The following is an 18437-nucleotide window of genomic DNA, read 5'->3' as shown; positions in this document are numbered from 1 at the left end:
CTGCAACACACAACCAAACAGACATGTCCATAAATATAGGAAGAGTGCACAAGGAGATGGAAATAAACATGTAAATAAAGTCAGACTCAGAGAAAATGGCGTGTGCATTTACATATACACATACATAAATATTACATTTTTTTTACATTTACATTTGAGTAATTTAGCAGACGCTTTTATCCAGAGCAATTTACAGTTAGAGCATTCATCTTAAAATAGCGAGGTAAGAGGTAAGACAACCACATATCATAGTAGTAAGTATAAGAAGTTATCAACAGAGGGGGGGGAAATGACTGAGATGTCAGTATACATTTAATACCTTCCAAGTTACAGCCAAAGCAAACAATGGAATATTTCCTAGATTACTGGATTGATATATTGTGTCACAGCCACTTACCTGCCTGATATTTGATAAGGTTACATATCCTTTCCATAATCCATAACCCCAGCCCTGACCAATGATGTATATGGTTGTTTTTTTTGGTCCCCCATATATGCATTTATTATTTGGTTAGAAAATACTGTAAAATCACCAGGAATTAAGCAAAAAAAATGTTTAATTGAGGAAATCTGAGATATTTCAAACTTTTTTAACAAATCAAAACCTGAAAAATTGGGCGTGCAAAATTATTCAGCCCCTTTCATTTCAGTGCAGCAAACTCTCTCCAGAAGTTCAGTGAGGATCTCTGAATGATCCAATGTTGACCTAAATGACTAATGATGATAAATACAATCCACCTGTGTGTAATCAAGTCTCCGTATAAATGCACCTGCACTGTGATAGTCTCAGAGGTCCGTTAAAAGCGCAGAGAGCATCATGAAGAACAAGGAACACACCAGGCAGGTCCGAGATACTGTTGTGAAGAAGTTTAAAGCCGGATTTGGATACAAAAAGATTTCCCAAGCTTTAAACATCCCAAGGAGCACTGTGCAAGCGATAATATTGAAATGGAAGGAGTATCAGACCACTGCAAATCTACCAAGACCTGGCCGTCCCTCTAAACTTTCAGCTCATACAAGGAGAAGACTGATCAGAGATGCAGCCAAGAGGCCCATGATCACTCTGGATGAACTGCAGAGATCTACAGCTGAGGTGGGAGACTCTGTCCATAGGACAACAATCAGTCGTATATTGCACAAATCTGGCCTTTATGGAAGAGTGGCAAGAAGAAAGCCATTTCTTAAAGATATCCATAAAAAGTGTTGTTTAAAGTTTGCCACAAGCCACCTGGGAGACACACCAAACATGTGGAAGAAGGTGCTCTGGTCAGATGAAACCAAAATTGAACTTTTTGGCAACAATGCAAAACGTTATGTTTGGCGTAAAAGCAACACAGCTCATCACCCTGAACACACCATCCCCACTGTCAAACATGGTGGTGGCAGCATCATGGTTTGGGCCTGCTTTTCTTCAGCAGGGACAGGGAAGATGGTTAAAATTGATGGGAAGATGGATGGAGCCAAATATAGGACCATTCTGGAAGAAAACCTGATGGAGTCTGCAAAAGACCTGAGACTGGGACAGAGATTTGTCTTCCAACAAGACAATGATCCAAAACATAAAGCAACATCTACAATGGAATGGTTCAAAAATAAACATATCCAGGTGTTAGAATGGCCAAGTCAAAGTCCAGACCTGAATCCAATCGAGAATCTGTGGAAAGAACTGAAAACTGCTGTTCACAAATGCTCTCCATCCAACCTCACTGAGCTCGAGCTGTTTTGCAAGGAGGAATGGGGAAAAATTCGATGTGTCTCTCGATGTGCAAAACTGATAGAGACATACGCTACAAAGTATTAACTTAAGGGGGCTGAATAATTTTGCATGCCCAATTTTTCAGTTTTTGATTTGTTAAAAAAGTTTGAAATATCCAATAAATGTCGTTCCACTTCATGATTGTGTCCCACTTGTTGTTGATTCTTCACAAAAAAATACAGTTTTATATCTTTATGTTTGAAGCCTGAAATGTGGCAAAAGGTCGCAAAGTTCAAGGGGGCCGAATACTTTCGCAAGGCACTGTATGTGAACATGTCTCAGTGTAATCAAGGTATAAAATTATTATTTAAAAAATACAATCTCTTTTCAGGCTTAGTTGTGGTCAATTTGCAGTGTACAATTAAATGATAATACCTGAGAAGCCAGTGTTTGGAAGATATATTGGCACGTGTGTTGGGAAACCGTGACGATATATCCTCCAAACACCGGCTTCGAGGGCATTATCATTTTTGTACAACAGGTTACCAACATATTCAAATAACGATTGAAATATTTTCATTCAAAAAAATATTTTGATGAATTTATTCATACTTCCACAAGTGTAGTCCCAACACAAATCTAGGGTTTCTACCCAAGCCGGCTGATCGTTCTATCGTTTCAGTTGCCAGAGACGAGACCCAGTCATTCAGTCTTTTTGTTCTCTATATATGGATGCGACCCAGTCGTTCTTTCTAAATGTTCCATTGCCATACTGGCTGGCAACATTCTTATCCCTTGCTTGGTAGCTAGCCAACTACGGATAACTTACTTGTCTCCCCCCAACCATCAGCTCCGAATCTATAGTTGCCTACCCCTGATGTATATAAACCCTGGATTTATGATGCTATGTAATGGCCAATGAGAGGCTTTGAAGCCACCGGTCGGCCATATTGGCACTACTCAGACAAAGCAGTCCTCTATAGGAATGAATGGAATTTTACAGTATTTTAATTAAAAGTTTAAAAAAAAAATATATATATATCTATTTAAGTATTCATTTTTTTTATATTGGGGACAGTAACATTAGAACTTTCAAAAAAGTATACTTTAAGGAAAAAGTTATATTTTTTCAATTTTTATATATAGCTTACATAATTTAATTTAAAAGTATGCATTAAGGTGTCTGTAATATAATAAATGTGGCAAAAACAACTGTAGACATTTAAATTAATTTCTATACCTTCCAAAATATTATTTTACAACGATGGGGGAGTGCCAAGATGAAGTCACGTGGCTTCAACACAGCGCCCCTGTCAGTCATCTAGTGTATATATAAATCATTGGCTCTGACACAGACCTGCAGTTTCCTGACTGTACTGTGCTTTTCTATGGGAACAGCACCCATGCAGAATTTGGATGACCGCTACCCTGACTGCCACCCCCACAGACAGAGAGCTACGGCTGAGCGGTGATTAGGACCAGGCCAAGCATTACCTCAGCACTAGGGCCCAGCACTGAACACCTCCCGCATCCCCCCCCCCCACCCACACACACACACCAGTAGCCTTGACAACAGTGAAAACACAGGTATAGGCCCTAGTACTGAAGCTAAGCTATGTTAATTACATCCACGTCCTGTGGGAACACAAAGGTGGTGCTTTTTTAACGAGCCAGTCTCTGCCTGTAGGGAATCCACCTTGAGAGCGGGCCGATCGGGTTTCAGCATCAAAGAGAGCTGGAAGTACCTGAGAATCTTCTGGAGAAAGCAACCTCTCAACACCCCTAAGCCTACCCGTCTCAGACCTTGTATCCACCACGATGGGGAGATGATGTAGGGGACATGAGGAGACGAAAGGAAAGGAAAAGAAGAGAGGAGGACTGACTGATTTGTTTTTACAGGATTGGGATTTAGGAATCTGCCTCAAAGGGTGTGGGACAGAGGAAATATCCTGTAGTTCAGCCTGCTGTGGCCCCAAGATTCAGCTCTCAGGTTGGAAGTATTAGAGAGGAAGAGTTCTGATCTGACTATTTTAATTTAATTTTTTTATTTTACCTTTATTTTACTAGGCAAGTCAGTTAAGAACAAATTCTTATTTTCAATGACGGCCTAGGAACAGTGGGTTAACTGCCTGTTCAGGGGCAGAACGACAGATTTGTACCTTGTCAGCTCGGGGATTCGAACTTGCAACCTTTCAGTTACTAGTCCAACGCTCTAACCACTAGGCTAAATATTAGTGCCCTGTAATAACTATGCTTGTGGCTTGCAGTGTATGACAGTGCAGCCTTCTGGTGGTATACAACAGTAATGCACCCGTAGTTCTGTTGGAACAGCCGTGCGGCTGTGGGAAATAAGAAAGAGAGCCCCCAAGCCAGAAGCTTTAGTCTTGTGAGGAGGGGAACATTCCTTAGACATTTACAGCTAATTTAAACCTGATGGGCCATGGTTTGAACCTGTGTAATGGCTTCTGGGCAAGTGTTGCCTGCTGCATTGGTGAAATGAGAACAGAGGCCTATCACATGGGAATAGCTCCTTAGGAGTTGAACTGAGCAGAGTTATGAAAGGTCACCGTGTCAAAGGTCACAATATAAAAATCTCCAGGAAAAGCCTTGAAATTAATACTAAATAAGAAATGCACTACTTAGGCTAGATATATGATCCTAGCGAATTACTCTGTAAATGAATGAATGAATTACTAATTCAATCATTCAAATTCTGTATTTGGGCTCAATCGAGGACGAGCCAAATGTATCTGATAAATGGACTCACTTCATATTAAATAACTCAATATTTATTCTGTATTCTACCTATAGTGGCCCTGGATGTGGACAGATGTGAGAAGGCTGTGTGAGGGTTAGGGGGCCTAGGAATAGGGCTGGAAGAGCACTAACATGTGGAGGAGCCTCAGGGAGGGCGTCTCCCATGGTCGCTCACTGGCTGCGCTGACGTGGAGGAAACACGACCGTCGCCCAGCGTCCCAATTTTCTGCTTCAGAGGTCCCCAACTTCCCACCAACATGTGCCATGTGCTCCAAAAATCTACTCCTCTGAGATTAACTAAAGCACAAAACATGTAAAGGAACTGCCAGTGTCTTACCGCAAGAATGTAGGCCGTAACATCTTAAAAGACATTCCCCTGTACGCTGCTCTTTATAACTTCAGTTTGGATCCCATGCCAAGGCCCACAGGCTTAATTTGAGAACCTTTAATGGCTTCAATATGACTATTGAAAACACCAATATGGTTTTCAGATAGGGTTTTTGGTACTTAGATACTACGGAAGGCAGCACTTGGAATACACTGGGAATGAAGTTTGGGAATTTTGTATCCAATCCTGAGTCCCCATTCCCCCACTCTTACATCTTAAAAACTCTACCCAAATAAATAAAAATGTATTACAATTATTTTGACAATTCAATCAACAGTATGAGGAGTAACCACAAGACAAACACTGCATCCATTGTTACATCATAGAGCCTCAAGAAGGAGGTTGAGCAGACAGACAAAACCATGGAATTTTTTAACTACTGTACCACACGGCAGTGCTACTCTGTGCAGACAGCATGGTCTGTCAGTGTGTGTGCGCGTGTGTGTCTGCAAGTGTGCGCGTGTTCATGTGCGTCTGTGTTTAGGAGGGGGATCATGCCATACCCTGGAGGTGGTCAGAGCAACCCATGACCCCATGTACACAAGCTCAATGTGAGCTCAAATGTGATGTGTCTCTGTCTCTCTGCTTTGAGTCATGTTTGAGCATCACAAGGAGCTATACCATTCCCTTTGGCTATATTTCTGTGTTACACCCAGATTATTACACACATCATTGCTCAATAGACTAAACTTCCAGATGAAATTAGAAACAACTTTGGCTAAAAGAAGATCTCAATGTGAGTAAGGAGGGGTGGATGATGAGTGGAGGGATGCAGGAAGGGAAGAAAAGGGAGAGAGGGTCAGGGGAGGAATGAAGGGGGTGTGGAGGACAGGGGCGTGTGTATCTGGTGTCCTGTGAGCTACTCCGAGAGTAAAGATGAACGGGAGAGAGTGAGAGTGTAAGCTTGCCAAGCAAAGCAGACAAAAACGTGGAAACAGTCTTCTAGCCCCTTCCTCTCTTCCTGTTTCAGCCTGCTCTGTGTTATAACAGCGAAGGACCTTCTGCGCATTTAGCTTCAATGGAAGGTTTCACATTTGAGGAGCTACATTACTTTTTATGTCAATCCACTTTCTATCGTCCTACCTTTCGCTGGCAATGCTTTTGGCTTCTTGGATGTTGAGAATCAAAACAGAAGCAGCAAACAACCAACAGTAGCCCAGCAACAGAGAATCCCTTTGGTCTTACAGGAATCACAACCAATCGAAACCTCCTAGTAACAAAGTTTTAATTCTTCCTCAGCGCCAGCCTCTCCCATCATGGCTTGGCCTGAAGGCTCACTGACCGGGCTGCTGTACCTGACTGACCACTCTCTGTGCCACACCAGGTGTATCTAAGGCTATATACACATTCCCCGGGGCGGCGTGAGACGGTGACTTGGCCCTATCACATGTCCTCTCTGAAAACCACACACTCTGGATACCAAATATGCCAGCGGGATGCCAGGGGTTGGTGTTGGCATCAGCAGCCGGGCTGGCAAGAGTTTACTTTACTTCATATTTTGCCTGGCCATCTCCATCCCAGCTCCGTGCCAACTCCCCAGCCGGAGCAACAAACCAAATGTGTGTATACTCTCACTCAGTTTCATACCAAATTGACGACTGCGTTCAAACTGATATAATTGAGGTGGTTATAGCCATTAGGTGTGGGATTGACATTAAGTGGCTGAGCTTGGAATTTTTGTAATTCATTATTACAATTTTATTAAACCTATATTTAACTAGACAAGTCAGTTAAGAACAAATTCTTATTTACAATGACGGCCTTTCACACTTACCCTTCCTTTTCCAGGAAGGGTAAGTGTGAAATGACACACCAATTCCTCTTTTGCTTTTATAGCGAGAAAATAGACAGAGCAGTGCTAACCCACTGGGCACAGACGTCATTTCAACATCTAGTTTTGATTTACATTTGGTTGAGTTATCAACTAACGTGAATACAATGTGAAATCAACAAAACATTTATTTGGATTTAGATTAAAAGTTGTGGGAAAAAATGACAAAATTCCCTTGTTGTTGACGACTTTTAGCAAATCCAATCTGTTTTCCATGTTGATTCAATGTCAACACAGATTTTTCTGTTGTTGAAATGACATGGAAACAACACCGATTCAACCAGTTTTCGCCCGGTGGGAAGTAATCATCAAGTATCCTCTTCACAAAAATTCTGCTCTGGCAGGCAAGTTTACTGTAGCAGAGGGCCTGTGCTGCTCAGGCCAGCCATTTGTTGTTTATCGGCTATGGAGCACGACGTCACACACCACACACAGGGGAGGGAGCCTCTCCAGCAGAGATGCATTATGGGGCATGAGAGCGAGAGGGGGTAACATTCACAAAAGTGAGGCGGGATACTGGCTATGCTCCCCTGGTGTCCCTTTTCACACTTCAACAGCTTTCTCCCACCTCTCCTCCTCCTCTCCTATCCTCACCACCCACAGCGGGACAGGCTTTGTGAAGCTCGGAGTCTGTCTCTTGCTCTGTCTGGCAGTAAGTTTAGCAGGAGAGAGCCAGAACAGAGGCCAATGCAGCTCAGGCAGCCTCAGCCCCCCACCCTCATGCCTCCAGGTCTCCTCTCCCCGCCAGCCACAGCAGGGTCGACTGGCCTCACAGGTCAAAGGACTCTGGTCAGGCCAGGAAGCCCTCAGGTCACACAGTCCTGCCTCAAAACAAGGAGGAATGCACATGACCAAGGAATATTAGGAAGCTACCAACAGAATGGAGGTTAGCGCCTGCCACCAGGGAATATTAAATGACAGTACTATTACCACACCCCTGTACACCCGCGCTCCTTCACCTACCCCACCCCTGCTCCCCTCCTGATGAAAGCCAGGTGTGGGAGCCAGCTGTGGCCCAGCCTGCCTGCCTGTGTTTGGACTGAGCAGAGCACCCCTCCACCTCCACCCCGCCACGGCACTGCTCTACCCCCAGAACCACACAGAAGGGCCGCCTGGCCTGGCTCTGCTTCCTCAGTTTGCATTTGAGCACCACATTCTGCCTGGATTAACAGATATTTTATGTCGGGGACCTGCAAGGCCCTGGGATGCTGACTGGGCTGTGGGAAACGAACCTGGATTGAAGGGGGAAATCACAGGATGATATTTCACTACCTTTGCATAGCAGCTCCACGCAAATGTTAGGTGGAATATACTGCCACAGGGCAGTAGGAAACTATGGAAGGGTTGGAAAAGAGACATTGAGCTACATTTAGATTGACAGACCCAGTCAAATGCTGTCTATCAATCATAATCAGTGGTTGAGGTATTTCTGTATGGGCTGGTTTTTCCAGATAGGCTGACTGACTCACATACAGGCCTTGACTCAAATATTTTAAAATGAACTTTACTGCAAGTGTAGGTACTCAGATATACCTAAATTAATAATGCTTCTGAGAAAGATTCTGTGTAGACGTCAACCTCTGCTCTTACTCATACGGCAAGGTAGCCTAGTGGTTAGAGCGTTGGACTAGTAACCGGAAGGTTGCAAGTTCAAATCCCCGAGCTGACATGGTACAAATCTGTCGTTCTGCCCCTGAACAGGCAGTTAACCCACTGTTCCTAGGCCGTCATTGAAAATAAGAATTTGTTCTTAACTGACTTGCCTAGTAAAATAAAGGTAAAATTAAATAAAAAAAATACTGATTAGGCTGAGAAAATAACCAGAAAAAAAACATTTGAAGGAGTTCTCTCTCAAGTCAGAATTGACCAGAAAGACAGGTCACTCACCACTTCTGTGTTTGTGATTTTGGCCAGCAGGTCTGTAAGACTGTCCCCCCACTGAGACTGGTCACCCGAGTCCAGCTGAAGCCCACAGATAGCCGCTCCAACACTGCCCGTGGCGATCATCGATGGGGGGTACATCGCGAAATTGAAGTCTGTGGGAGGACAAAAAACATGCTGAAGTCAAATGACTTTCTAAGACTACATGGCTGTAATGGAGGAGACACTTGTCTGTCTGATCAGTCAAACTGATTTTAAAAAGGTACCCAGCAATAAAGCTATAAAACATGTCAATTTTCATGAGCATATATATATATATATATATATATATTACAGCAAAGGCCTCTACATTTAGTGAGTGAGATGTGAATAGTTTTCTTAAATTCACAATTGACACAATAGGGGTACAGACAGACACGTTCCCCCTAGAGACAATCTGATAGGCTAATCTGGTGGTCATAAATAATCGCCTTTAGCACTGGCTCCCACTAATGACCAGGACCCTGGGTAATGAGGGTTCACTTGGCTTGTAAAGGAGCTGAAAGGCAAACCCTTCCACCCCGCTGCCCCTCTACCCCCCTGTCCCAGTCAACCTCCCGGTCCGGCCCCTTTTCTTCAAGCTCCTGAGTAAACCGTGTGCTGTCTGAAAAAATCCCCATAGCGCTTGGAAAGGGTGGAATAAAGAGCCACAGTCCCTCTGCCAATGCTCACTGCTGTAGGTCCTTTTCCACGTGTGGTCGCAGGCGTGCGTCTCAAAGACCAATAACCTTGTTAGCTCCCCTCACTGTCATTCATAATGCAAATAAGATAGCTTGTGAACAGGCCACTGGCCACCAGGAAGGCCACTGGCAGAGAGGAAAAGATTTTAAAAACTCCTAGGTTAAGACTCCTTCAGGGTTGTTACACGAAAAGAGTGCCTTTTGCATCCCTTTGATATTTTAAGTAGAAATGGTGCACCAATATTGCATTTTAAAAGCCTGTTATATTAAACAAAGATTCCTTTAAAGTGGAACTGACAGCATTTTAGCAACATGAAAGATGATTAAAATCTGTTCATATACACCCCCTGGAAGACTAACACTTTTTGAAAATATTTTCTGACAAGTGACCACTTAGATATGGTCATTTTCCCATTTTCATCAATTCTTAGAATGTTTTGCAATTACGTATAGTTAAGGCATTTGTGAAAATACTATAGCAATATAGAGTGGGAAAGTAACCATGCGTTTGGACAATTAATAGACACTGCAGTAAATAAAACCTAATAAAAACATCTGTCTCGTCCTGGACCGGAGTCTACGCAGATCGCGGCGCTATAGCCAATCAAAAATACACTCTTAGAAAAAAGGGATCCAAAAGGGTTCTTTGGCTGTCCCCGTAGGATAACCTTTTTTGGTTCCAGGTAGAACCCTTTTGGGTTCCATTTAGAACCCTCTGTGGAAAGGGTTTTTACATGGAACGGAAAAGGGTTCTTTCTACCTGGAACCAAAAAGGGTTCTTTAAAAGGGTGTCCAATGGGGAGAGCCGAATATCACTTCAAGAGTGTACAAACAACCATGAAAAGGTAAGCGCTCTCTCCCTCAGTTATGCACATCAACAACAAGATCAACAACCAATGCTAGCCAGAGCAAGATGATCTAACATCTAATGGAACATTAGATAAACCCTCAAACTTTTTCAGCTAGTTGGCCATCAAAATGGCACTGATAAATGATAGGGAATAGTAACTTCATTGCCCTTACAGAGCTGGTTAGGCTGTTTGCATGTTATCTAGAGTGTTCGTGACTAACTATTACTTTTTTTGCCTTGGTTTACTGAGACCGGTCCTATTCAGCAGGTGTTGCATGTTCATTAAGTGATTTTGTGCTCTGGCACACTCAGACAAGAGTGCTCTGAAATCAGAGTAGATAGCCTGAGCGAATTTGCAAATGCAAGAGATATGCTAACTGGATAACAGTCGTTCAAGTTCAGCATAGCTGCTGAACCTTTCTTGCTAGCTAACCAAATGACACTTGCGTCTCTAGCTGTGTAGCCACCAAAAAAAGTAAGTTACTCACCTACTCCTCCAATGACATCATATCCTCCTAGCAGCTATCTAGCTAACGTTAGGCTTTGTACTTTTAGCTTGCCCCCTAAATAAATACGCTAGCCTACTAGCAACGTTATGACTGACTTGTGATCATTGACCTTGCTAGTTTGAATGTATTGACATTCCTAGTCTTCGTTACATTCGTCCGTTTTTGTAAAAAATATTGTGTAATTGAAACTGAAACAAATGTATTGTTGAATTATATGAATCATGCATTGAACAGCATCTATCTATTCTGACAACAATGCCTTAATGAACGTCATGGAATGTTGAGTCAACCGATTTTAAAACCTCTTATAAAGTTGGTTTTGTAGCATAAACTGGGAGTTTGATATTTTTGACTGATATGAATGCCTTTTTCCAAGTTGTTAGATGCTATTTCCATTTTAATATAGACCACATGGAGAATTCAATAAATCAGATGTTTTATATGAATAAAGACTTTCTAAAGTCCAACAATTGTGCATTTTGACATGGCTCTCTGTGCTCTCTCTGTGCTCTCCTCTGTGCTCTCCTCTGTGCTCTCCCTGTGCTCTCCCTGTGCTCTCCTCTGTGCTCTCCTCTGTGCTCTCTCTGTCTCTCTGTGCTCTCTCTGTGCTCTCTCTGTGCCTTCTAGGAAGATTTCAACCCACTTTACCCCAGAATGTCTCCAAGTTTTCACCATCAATGTAAAGCCCTAGTTATTTTGTTGCTTTGACAAAGTTATTTCTGAAGATTATTATTTATTTCATGTGATTAGTGATTAATATACGTCTGTCCCTCATTTTAAGGTCAACCCAGTTATGTGAACTGAATTCTCGTTTTGTGGTAAAGCATAACACTGTTACCCATATATAGGCTAGAAATGTTTTAACAATTAACATTTTCCTGTGAAGCTTGGGTTACATTTTCACTCCCTGTTGCACAAGAAGCTTTCATTCCCCATGTAACAAGGGGATTAATGGCTGATTTAAGATTAAATCGTCAACCCTGTTGCAGCCAACCCTGTTACTTTAACAGCCACTTACTATAGTAATTTTCTGAGATGGGAAAACATGTTTTTTTTTATGATGAATGTGTGCTCTTTATGGCAGAATGTAAAAATTTGGTGAAATCAACCGTTGTTTCTTTTACCAAGTTACACTTCTCAGAAGTCCCTGAATTGCTTAAACAACTGTTCTACTCCTTTAAGTTGTCTGTCTGCTCTCTGCCCCCCTGTTCCACATTTTCAATACCTTCTCCCTATTGCTCCACTCACTCTGTGTCTCTCTCACTAATCTTTTACCGTATTTTTTTATATATATATTTTTTTTAGAAACAAGCTCCTCTTAATGGCACAGATGCCCAGCTCTTTGTTGCAGCCAGTGATTTGTATTTGCGACAATTTTTTGTGTGCATATTAATTGGGTGCAGTCAGTAGCTGAGAGAGGATAAGCAGGAGAGTGTGGCTCCCATTGTCTGAAGTCATCACCTCATTTCACCCAATTGAGAGACCCGGCAACAGACCCTCTCCGCTGATACCAATTCAATCCGACAACTGTACAAAGAGCAGTAGAGGGGGGACTGTGGTTCTGGGGAGAGTAGGGACAAGGGGGCGAGAAGGGACAAGGGGGAGAGTAGTGGGTGGGGGGCATCGCTCTGCTGCACATCGCTCTCTAGTCTGTGTCCAGACCCTTCTGAGTTTTTGGAAGAAGAAAAGAGTCGGTCTCCCTCCCACGTCCCCACACCTCCATCCACAGCTATTCCTCTCTGTAGCTGGGCCACCTTTGGGCTTGAGGAGTGGACAGAGCCATAGAGAAACAGCCGATGCATTAACATATTGCCATATTCAATAGCAAAAGCAAACTGTGTGTGTGTGCAATGCCTCTGAAGGGGAGTTTCTCTTTTTCTCTCTCCAAATCAAAGAGGTAGGTCCTTTGAAAGCTGCTGGAGCAGCCCCTCGCTGCCTTTTTAACATGCAGAGCCAGAAGCTTTCTCATCTTGTGGCTCAGTGTTGACAAATAAATTAACTTATTATACACCCCTGTGTTAGCTGCTGGTCGACTGCCACGGGCTGATTTATTAATGACAACCTCCACAAAACAGGAAAGAGGGCACAGAGCCCTGAGCACCACATCAGCACTTTACCAGCACAGCTTTTTATAGTGAAAAAGGGACAAAGACATATATGTGTATACACACACACACACACACACACACACACACACTAAGCCTAAGTGGAGCAGTAAGCTGAATTTTGGCCCCGGAGGACAAGACAGGTCTGTTGCAGAACAAGGGTCATCGACGGAGGCTGCCACTCTGGGGCTGGTGGGCCAGTGGTGAGTGCTGTGTATGGGGGGGAAGAATGGCTGTATTTCAGGCTAGCCTAATTGATATTCATGCTGAGGATAAAATGTGTATGTAGCTGAGTGGGGACGCCTGCAATGGAAAGCTCACTGTGAGTAGCGGCTGACTGGCCCTGCCCGCAGGCCTCTCACCCCCTTCAATGCCCCCCCATCCCCTCCAGAGCATCCATCCCCAGGCCTCCACTCCACTCTGCTCACCCAGCCTGCCTGCCATGCTCACCAGGGCCAACTCCTGGGTGGGTGAGATGCACTGTATACACATTTAACTTGTAAATGTATAAAAGCTGGAAACTTTAGTTTTTTTCTTGTGCAATAAATCAATAGACTGTTCTATACAGATGCAAAGTTTGTGTGTTTTTCACTGGGTTCCATTTTGAGGACCTGGGCCCTGTTGATTGATTAAGGTCATAGACAAACATCATTTTGAGACTGGCATTATGCTGTTTCTCACCACTAATGGAGTGGACCAGGTAGTCAAAAAACAACATTTACAGACGTAGCTTACAGTCTGGCTAAACCGCTCTCGGTCAGAGAGGAGAGGCACTACAAACAACTGTGAACCTCCTGACTTTTATTGCAGTATGTCTTACTACTGTTGCATAGAAAGTGAGAGTTAATTTTCTAGGAAAGAATCATCTGACATTCTTATCTTGGCAGGTTTCATAACTTTGCTTATTCCATAAGAACACATCTACTCCAATTTTTTAGAAGAAATGGTTTGGGTCACCACGGCACAGCCTCAAAAGGCACATTGATTTGCCAGAAGCAAAAACAGGAATCCTCCTTAACGGTTGGATCCTGTAACAACTTGCTTCAGTGTTGCACCACCGAGACCCAGAGACTTGAGCAACAGCACTCAGGCCTGGCGTGGGAGGAAGCAGACCACCGAGACCCAGAGACTTGAGCAACAGCACTCAGGCCTGGCGTGGGAGGAAGCAGACCACCGAGACCCAGAGACTTGAGCAACAGCACTCAGGCCTGGAGTGGGAGGAAGCAGACCACCGAGACCCAGAGACTTGAGCAACAGCACTCAGGCCTGGCGTGGGAGGAAGCAGACCACCGAGACCCAGAGACTTGAGCAACAGCACTCAGGCCTGGAGTGGGAGGAAGCAGACCACCGAGACCCAGAGACTTGAGCAACAGCACTCAGGCCTGGCGTGGGAGGAAGCAGACCCCTCTGAACTGGAAGAACATGAATTGGCAGCTTTCGTTTGGAGCCCAGTTAGAATCCCTCATCCATGACTTTCTGTAGTTTCATTTAGTTTCCAGACAGTATTTGACCGATAAAATTGTATAAACAGCTGAGGAATAGCCGACCGACGCATCTTTACCTAGAAACTCCAGCTGTGCTCAGGGAGACTTCTTGCGTTATGAGAACATCATTCATGTCAAACTCAAAACCCACCAGCCGCTAACATTTACTTTACTTCCAAACCTCAGATGTTATTTTCAGTGGTTAATCTGTGCCCTTAGAAAATCACTTCCTGTTAAGACAACTGCAACGTCCACACATTCATTGTTTGGCTTTATGGTGGATGTTAAAAAGGCCAGCCCTTACGGTACGTTTCGACCAGAAGTGGTGCCACCGCTTGACATCACTACAACTCCAAAAGATTGGCAGCTTCGTGGGCGTGGGTGTAGGCGTGAATCTATTCAAGTAAATAATTAAATACATTTTGAAAATTAAAAAAAAACAATGTATTAGCTAGCTACATGAGGCCACAGTGTGTAGGCTAATGAACTGATCGTTAGCTAGCTAGCTAACCAACTTTACATACTACAGCTAGTTAACTTCATATTAGCTTGTTATCATGGTGTAAGCCTATTTATCATTGTAAATTAAAAACTTGTGCTCCAAATGTGTTTGTAGATAACAGCAATGGAAGAGGGTGAAAGGATTTTCTGCTCCAGCTTTCAGAAAAGGGAGTAGGTATACTAGTTAGATGCAGGTTGTGCAATGAGATTTTTTTATTTATTTTTTTACCTTTATTTAACCAGGCAAGTCAGTTAAGAACAAATTATTATTTTCAATGACGGCCTAGGAAGTGGGTTAACTGCCTGTTCAGGGGCAGAACAACAGATTTGTACCTTGTCAGCTCTGGGGTTTGAACTTGCAACCTTCCGGTTACTAGTCCAACGCTCTAGCTACTAGGCTACCCTGCCGCCCCGGCAAATATCTCTAGTTTATGCAAATATCTCTAGTTTTAATCCCTAGACAGGAAAACTATGAAAACAGAAAGAGATAATAGTCAGGGCTATCTAATTGTAATACAATTATGCCTGTTTCTTTGTGATGTCTGTCCTCAGATAAGGAGAGCTGTGAAAGCCTGTCTGCAGATGAGGTCCCAGTGAATGTCCCAAGAGACTGCTGGCACATCCTTGTATGTCATGGGCTGAATGTGTACTTATGTTAACAAATGTTGTATACAACAATACAGTTAAAAGTCACACACAAATTATAGGCTACAAACATATTACAACTGTAGCAGGCCAATCCTTCTTCTGCAGGTACACTGTATGCTGGGTGTGCAGACTTCTGACACACCTGATTAAACTAATCAAACCTAATGAATTGATAATAATGTGTATTATTGCTGGGCTGAAATAGAAGCCTGCTCACCCAGTTGATCAGGGAGTAGAGCAAGGTTGGCCAACTCTTGTATGGACATTTTGGTTCACCTGAAATTATGCTTGTGTCATAATAGCCTACTTACTAAGATGTCTAACATTTACAAATGTTAGATTATTTGTACATTTTGAAATTATATTTTGATTCACTCAATGTTCATTCATGGAAGTGAAGTGTTTAAACTTGTTTAAAACATTATTCAAGATGAACTAGTGTCAATGTTCATTCATCACAGATCACAATTCTGCAATAAAAAAAGGTATGAAGGGGATCCGTCTCTAATTTGTGTTTCTATGTTGCTTTCTCAAATGAACATTACAGTCTTGTCCAGTTGTGAGCACTCTAATTTAAAATGGTACCAGTAGATAATGTATATGAGGCTAACCATAAGACAGATTTTCTACCACATTATTCTGACATGAAATTGTTTAGTGCAAATCCAACCCTTCCATTTTAGGTACTGTAAATGAAAATACAGAGCTGGCAGTTTGTAGGCTACTTAAACTAAAAAAGTAAACTAATGTGGAGTGTTGTAAGTCTACCTTGTGTATTTGCTGAGAATGATTTTGAAATACAGAGACAAAATCAGAATGTCAATGGGATGGAGGAGGATCGCAGGGATGTTGGTGTTGATGGTGGGCAAAGAGAGATTTGCACAACAATGTTGGCAAGTCAAAGCCACAATTTCCTTTTCCCAAAGTACCCATTCATGTGCATTTAGGCCTATGTATTTTACAGGAAGTGAGCTATAATCATTGTCATGACACCAGTATAATTAAAGAGCCATAAACTATACTATATGAGAATCAGAATGTTAAGATACCATAATCCAATTGGTAGCATATTACATGGGACATTCATGCTTAGTGTATCATTTACAATGTTATAATGTGTGCTACTGGTGAGTTCTAACCTTTGGTAGGCACATTTCACAATACAATTTACTCAACACATTTACAAAATGGTGGCTTTGATCACAGTTTTGAGGTTTGAGTTGCTTAATGTTCATAGCTAGCTAGCTAGCTAGCTAGCAGCACAAGCACACATCGTTGGGCAAATCTCCCTTCACCTACCATTAACACGAACAATTCACTACAATCCTCCATGCCATTGACCTTATTTTGTCTCTGTATTCGAGCAAAGTAAAATCATATAGAATTGGAAAAACAGACAGCGATGATTGGCTTTCCTACACCTTTTTTTGGTTGTACTTGCCCGGAACTAATGACAGACGCAACAGTGTTTCATGAAAGGAAGATTTTCCTCACATGATTGGTTAACGGCAGTGGTGGCCGCATGCAATTTGCATAAAGTAGAGCAGAGCTGAACCTTTTCTATAGCTCCGCTCACCTTCCCACAATCGTCTGCGCATTGCTCCACGTGCTCCCATTGAAAAGGAATGGGGTGGAACTTCGTCTGTGAATTGGGAAGTGGTGGAAACCCTACCTTAGTCTGCAGTTTCAGCACCCCTGAACAAGGAGTTTGTTGTACTTACCCAACACCCCTTGTTTTCTTATTAGTGGTAGCTACAAGCCCCCCCACTTGTATCAGCCAATCACAGTTTGCCGAAGCCCTGTGTACCTCACTAAACCCCGCTCCTGCCGTCAGAGTGAGACAGTGGTCAGAAGAGAATTAACTGTTTCTTAAAAGCATATGTATTTGACTTGTGTTTAGTGCGTGCATCTAAGTGTAAGTACTGTGACATGTCATGCTAGCCCGTTATGTTGTCTACCACATGCAGTGGCCACCCGTCATTCAGGGCAAAGCCTACAGCGCTCTGCTAGTGCCCTGTTCTACATGGCCCTCCCGGATCAGCCTGGAGTATTTTTCAGTGGAAGTCTGGCCGCCCCCAGGTTTTCTGATGTGGTGTTGATAACCACAGTGAGGTGAGGCTAGTTCAGGACATACCATTCTATGACACACAGTGTATCACATTCCTGTGTGCACACTGTGAAGAAGCTTCCTCTAGCCTCATGGATGGATGCTGCAGATTAATCAGACATCAATGGAGTTGGAGCGGACGGAGAGAGGAGGTTCATTAGTTGGAAGCTCTGACTAATCAAATCAGAAGCTTTCTCTGTCAACAAACACGGGTATAGAATTAAAGACCTACGCCATGGAGTCCCAGTGGATTCTGATTCCCACCTCTAGTAAAGTAGTCAGATGGAGCTGATTATTAGACAGGTTCAGGCCTATCTGCTTCGTTCCCTAACTAGTGATGCGCGGGTTGACTCATAACCCGCAGTCCCCACGGTTATATCCATGTGGATGAAGGGCAAGTGGGTGAAGGGCGGGTTGAATACAGAGAAAACAATACCTTAAAAAAGCCATAAATGTCTTTCTTGTGCAATTTATATCTATAGGCTACATTGAGGTTTTCTTTCATTATTTTAGGCTGTCTGGCATTAGTGCATAAGCTTAAGATTTAGCGCCGAAAAGCCTGCACGCCAATCGCCCAATGGTTTTGGGAACAGGCAGATAAAGTTCCCATCAATCCACAGAGGCAAAAATAACAATGTCGGAAAAGCTGTGAAAGGAGGGTTGAAAATAAATGTTTGGGCTTTCCCATTTGGTGAAGTGGTAAAAGAGGATGATAGCAGAGCCTGCTATGTTATGTGTGATGATTGTGAGGTCAAATTTGACAGTCACAAAACCGGGACCTCAAATAGGCCTATGGCATGTCAAGGGAACTGTAACCTACTGTTCAGATGGGTTAAATGGAGAATGAAATCTGGACACTGACTGTAGGTCTATAACCTCTCACATAGCCTTAATATTAACTCCAAAATACACAAAATGTGGGCAAGATTTTGACCTGGGAACTGGTGTGGAGAAATATTAT

General features: G+C 43.0%; 1 protein-coding gene across 3 annotated transcripts in view; it reads right to left on the bottom strand.

The window, feature by feature from the left end:
• Positions 1 to 18437, bottom strand: part of LOC115134045 (G1/S-specific cyclin-D2-like) — a 275810-nt gene that overhangs the window by 4469 nt on the left and 252904 nt on the right. For all 3 annotated transcript variants that reach the window (XM_029667611.2, XM_029667610.2, XM_065022423.1), the window contains one exon: positions 8560 to 8708. In XM_029667611.2, coding sequence (XP_029523471.2) covers positions 8560 to 8708 — 149 coding nt within the window. The remainder of the gene's footprint in view (positions 1 to 8559; positions 8709 to 18437) is intronic.

This window comes from Oncorhynchus nerka, linkage group LG9a (assembly GCF_034236695.1).
Source record: "Oncorhynchus nerka isolate Pitt River linkage group LG9a, Oner_Uvic_2.0, whole genome shotgun sequence".
Classification (NCBI taxonomy): domain Eukaryota; kingdom Metazoa; phylum Chordata; class Actinopteri; order Salmoniformes; family Salmonidae; genus Oncorhynchus; species Oncorhynchus nerka.
The sequence above is the reverse complement of the archived record's forward strand: the minus strand, read 5'-3'. Positions and strand labels throughout refer to the sequence as shown.